This window comes from Polistes canadensis, unplaced genomic scaffold (genome assembly GCF_001313835.1).
Source record: "Polistes canadensis isolate GaletaPanama2010 unplaced genomic scaffold, ASM131383v1 scaffold_693, whole genome shotgun sequence".
NCBI lineage: Eukaryota > Metazoa > Arthropoda > Insecta > Hymenoptera > Vespidae > Polistes > Polistes canadensis.
Window position 1 is genome coordinate 6,391 of NW_014570240.1, and position 4,943 is coordinate 11,333.

The 4,943-nt window shown below is 45.3% G+C and overlaps 1 protein-coding gene across 1 annotated transcript; it reads right to left on the minus strand.

Moving 5' to 3' along the window:
* Nucleotides 1–1,364: 1,364 nt before the first annotated feature.
* LOC106792794 lies at nt 1,365–4,121 on the minus strand. Its single transcript, XM_014759314.1, has 2 exons — nt 2,651–4,121; nt 1,365–2,323 (listed from the first exon to the last, which is right to left on the minus strand). Exons 1-2 carry the CDS (start codon nt 4,119–4,121, stop codon nt 1,365–1,367), a joined length of 2,430 nt encoding a protein of 809 aa, XP_014614800.1.
* Nucleotides 4,122–4,943: the final 822 nt, after the last annotated feature.

Consider the following 4,943-nt stretch of genomic DNA (forward strand, 5'->3'; position numbering starts at 1 on the left):
TCCATATCCTCTTCCGGTGAGGGTGGCACTGACAAGGGCCAAAATTCTGGCGACTGAGAAAGCCATGGTGGACCACTCCACCATAGTGAGTGACCAATGAGTTGAGATGCACTGAGACCACGAGATGCACAGTCAGCTGGATTGAGCTTTCCGGAGATGAATCTCCAATGAGCATGGGGTACAGACTCGTGAATAGCGGCTACCCTATTGCCTACGAATTCCTTYMATCTCATAGGATTKTTTTTGACYCATGCAARGRTCACAGAAGAGTCAGACCACAGAAAAGTAAGAACGTCCGAGAGGTCGAGAAGTCTAATTACTTTTCCGGTCAGCTTGGCTAGCAGAGCCGCTGCTAAGAGTTCAAGTCTTGGAATTGTCAACCTCTTGAGAGGAGCTACTTTTGTTTTAGCACAGACTAAACTGACTACTGAAGATGAGTCAACGTAATACACCCTGATATGTACAACTGCTGCCATTGCAAGTTGAGAGGCGTCTGAGAAGCCATGTATCTGTACTGAGGTCGCCTTTGACGAGAGGTTTATCTATCGGGGAGTTTCTATGACTGATAGCTGAGAGAGATGTTGCCTAAACTAGGACCACTCGTGAACTATGTCTGGAGTGAGATGATCATCCCAACCAACCTTTTCCAACCAGAGTCGCTGCATGAGGACTTTCGCTTTGATCACTACCGGAGAGAGGAGTCCAAGAGGATCAAACAATTGAGCAATTTCTGAGAGAATGATGCGTTTCGTGACGGCTTGATGGAAAGAGATGGTACCGTGAAAAGTAAACACATCTTTTTGAGAATTCCAGGAGATGCCTAAGATCTTGGTAGTGCTACCATCAAACGAGTGGACAGGCGAGCTGTCAGACTGTGAGAGAGAGGTGCGAGTGGGGTTAGGGGAATTACTTTTCCACTTGTCGAGTGGTAAACAGGCGGAGGAGTACATGTCCTCTAACTGAGATGCGACTGCATTGAGATGATCAATAGTCTCTGCCCCCCCTGATATGTCGTCAACATAGCTTCCCTTGAGAATAGGGTTGACTGCNNGAGGATACTTATGACCTTCATCTTCAGCGAGCTGTCTAAGAATGCGACAGGCTAGATAAGGAGCCGAGCGAGTACCGTACGTGACAGACGTAAGCTGATATGCATAAAATTGAGATGATTCATTAACCCAGAGAATTCGTTGAAGGTCATGATCTTTGGGATGCACTTGGATTTGGCGGAACATTTTGACAATGTTTGTTATGAAAATGTACTTGTGCTGGCTGATCCACAGTAGTACGTCAAAAATGTCGGTTTGAGTCTTCGGCCCAGTGTGCTTAAGATCATTGAGAGAGATACCGGTCGAAGACTTGGCTTAACCGTTAAATACTACCCGCAGTTTGGTGGAGGAACTTTGCTCGCGCCAAACTCCGTGGTGCGGGAGGTAATACGCCTGAGATGGCTCAGGAGCATCGAGAGGAACATGAACCATATGTCCTAAAGACTCATATTCTTTGAGGAATTCAGAGTAGGTCTCCTTGAAATGCCTATCGGTTTCGAATCTCTTGAGAAGTCTTTCAAGGCATCTCATGGCAAGAGACCGTGAATGCCCTAAGGTGGATATGTCTTTCGAGAATGGCAGACGAACCATGTAACGACCAGTTGGCAATCGAGAGTGCGTATTAACAAAGTGCTGCTCGCATTGCGATTCAGCGAGACTCAAGGTTGACGCAGGGGAAGATGAGATTTCTTCCTGAACCCAGAATTTTGTTAGAGCTTTGTCAAGAGATTCGCTAGAGATGGCATGGCAAATTTTGAGAGGATCGACCTTGTTTGGGCTGGAAGTGGCGCCTAGAACTGCCCAACCGAACCTGGTGTGGAAAGCTATAGGTTCTGAGTCGCCTCCCATAACAAGGCGAGAGGACTTGAGAACTSTTCTGAGATTATCAGCACCAATGAGAATGTCGATGTGATCTGGAGTGAGAAAGTCAGGATCCGCTAATTTAAGAGATCTGAGATGAGGCCAATGTTGCTCTGATATTACAGACGACGGCAACTGAGATGTGACTTTTGGCAAAATGAATGCCTTAAGATGAACCCGAGATGACGAGTATGTCGATTGGAGGACCAAGGACACKTGACCTTGGGTCGCTCCTGGAGATGTACTACCCACACCCTGAATAGAAATGTTTCCTGGAGAACGGCTAAGCTTTAGCTTAGCTATGATTTTAGAGGAGACTAAAGTCAACTCTGATCCAGGATCAATGAAAAGACGTACTAAATTAGGCGATCCATTTGAAGATATGGCAAAAGCTTTACAAGTAGCTAAGAGTACTGGAGCTCAAGAGCACGTTGAAAGCGATGGATTAGACTAATGATCGATGTCTGAGATAGGTGACGAAAATCTGACTCGTTTGGTCGTCTGAGAGGACCTTGAGGAAGATGAGATGGTCGATTTTAAAATGGATCTGAGAGGACGATGTGGGTAACGAGATGTCCTACCTACTCCTCATTCTGAGGACGCCTTTTTTGAAGAGTTCTGAGAAGAACTCTTCTTGGTAGGTATGGACTTAGGAGGAGATGATCGAGTTGAAGATGACTTGTGAGAGGAGTCATGAACAGAAACCTTCGGTTTGGAGAGGGGTTTGGGAGTCGACGTACCGAAAGTGGATGATAATGACTTCGGACTAGAGGATCGGCGATGAGATGACTTTCGAACCAAAGATATCCGACGATCCTCTCTCGGTGACTCATCCGACGATACCCGTGAGCCCTGCGAGGACGAGACTCTCTGAGATGTATGTGTTGTCTCTGAGAGAGAGCTTAAAGTCCTTGAGATTGGCAGCGATGATCTTGATGTAGGAGGAGATGTCCTAGACGATGTTGGAGGAGATGTCCTTGTTGTAGGAGGAGATGTCCTGGACGATGTCATCCTTTTCTTGGGATGTATGAGCGTGTGGTGCCGATCTCCACACTGGTTGCATCGCCTAGTACTCCTGCATTGCCTAACGTTATGCCTGCCTAAACAGTTATAACATAGGCGAGATTCTGCTATGACCTTCTCCTTCTTCTGTTGAGTTAGACTCTTGAACAGAGGACAGAAGGCGATGTAGTGCTTATGACTACAATAACTGCAAGTGTTGGAGAGGTCTGTTATAAATGGCATCGGATGTTTTTTAATTGGCCTTTTATCCAATGCCGACTGAGATGATCGTGTAGACTGAGATATCGGTGTAGGCGTAGTAGCCTCAGCCTTTACGTTTAAGGCCCTTGCGTAGGACCTTGTGGGGGCAGCTTTGGGCCTTTGAGATGTTCTTTTGAATTCCTCGTAAGACCTACGAGTCTCGATATGTTCCAGTGCTCTAGCCGTGCTAGTGAGATGACTCATTAGTTTATCTAGCGGTGRGAACTCGCGTGATGTTCCTAATCTGGTTTCCCAGTCTTCGCGAGTCTTGTCRTCCAACGCTAATCCCACCTGATGAACGAGGATATGATCCCATTGATTAATCGGGCATTCTAATGTCTCTAAAGCACTGAGAGATGACGTAACTATGTTAATTAACTTGTTGAGGGATCCAGATGACCTTTCCTTGATGCGAGGAAGGGCCATCAGCCTATCAAAAGGAGCCAGGATTAATAGGCGTTTGTTGACGAATCTATCTGACAATCTATTCCATGCTATAGTAAAAGAATCAGCGGATAATTTTAGATCTGATATGACTTTAGTTGCCTCTCCCTCCAGGCTGGTTCTGAGATAGTGTAACTTCTCAACTTGTGAGAGGTCTGAGTTGTCTTTGATCATTGAGGAAAATAGTTCCTCAAAGGGTCTCCACTCTGAGATGGCACTGAAAAACTTCAGTAATGAGATATTAGGAAGTACTGTCCTTGAACGAGATGCTCTCTGAGATGTGACAGGCGGTACTTGCTGAGAAAGTTCTTCTATACGCAAGTCTAACAGCGTTACTCCGCCTAGATATGCCTGCATGGTCGCATCATAGCGATTTTCCTTGAAATACGACTGTTCCATTGCTGTTTCGCGAGATGACGATACCATGCGGTCGTGTTCGGCATCGAACTTTGACCACGCTGTTCGAAGCAATTCCCTTGTGTCGACAGCGGTTGAGAGGTCCATTGAGTGAAAATTCTTTGCATTGGCAGTCGGATTAGAGATGGTGTTAGCCCGCGCCTCTTGCAGCGCTTGTTTCGCTGCTATCTTAAGGCAGGATTGCGGTTACTAGGCGAGACTATAGTGTAGTGGTGGGGTTGTCCCCACTACTTCTGGAGATGACGATAATTCTCTAGTGCCGGATTCCCGCGCCACCTAGATTTTCCCTAGTGGACTAAAGACGTAGGAACTAAACGAGCACTCGACGCGGAACTATCACCATGTGCTTTGAGAAGCCGAAGTTCAAATTGCGCTAATGGTCCCTTGAACTGATTTTCCTGTCGCAGCACAACGTCTTGGGTGCTCAGCAATGCGACAGGGGTTGTACACGACACTTTACACAAACGTTAAATCTTGTTACACTTACACAAATTAGTTCTAATATCCGGCTCGAAGGACTAAAAAATGTTCGAGAAGAAAATTAGTAGGTTTAAAAGAGATGCGCTAAGAGAAGACAAGGAGATAGGCGAGATAGGCTAGTGGACTGTATTATCTTAATTTCTGGTAGTATTTATGTGTAACAAGATTTATTAACAATTAAGAACAGAAAATTAGAGATAGCGAAAGTATAATAAGTTTGACAAACAGTAATAGATAAGCTATGCCACGTGTACCGGATATCACGCCACGTGTACCGGTAGTACGTAGCACGAGAAGTCGTTAGAACAAAAGAAAAATGTAGTAATGAATTTTGTATGAGAAACGGTAGAATTAATGAAACGAAGAGTACAAAAATGAGAGGTCAGAAAGTATATAGAGATGATCAGATTAGAGATAAAGGTTATGAGA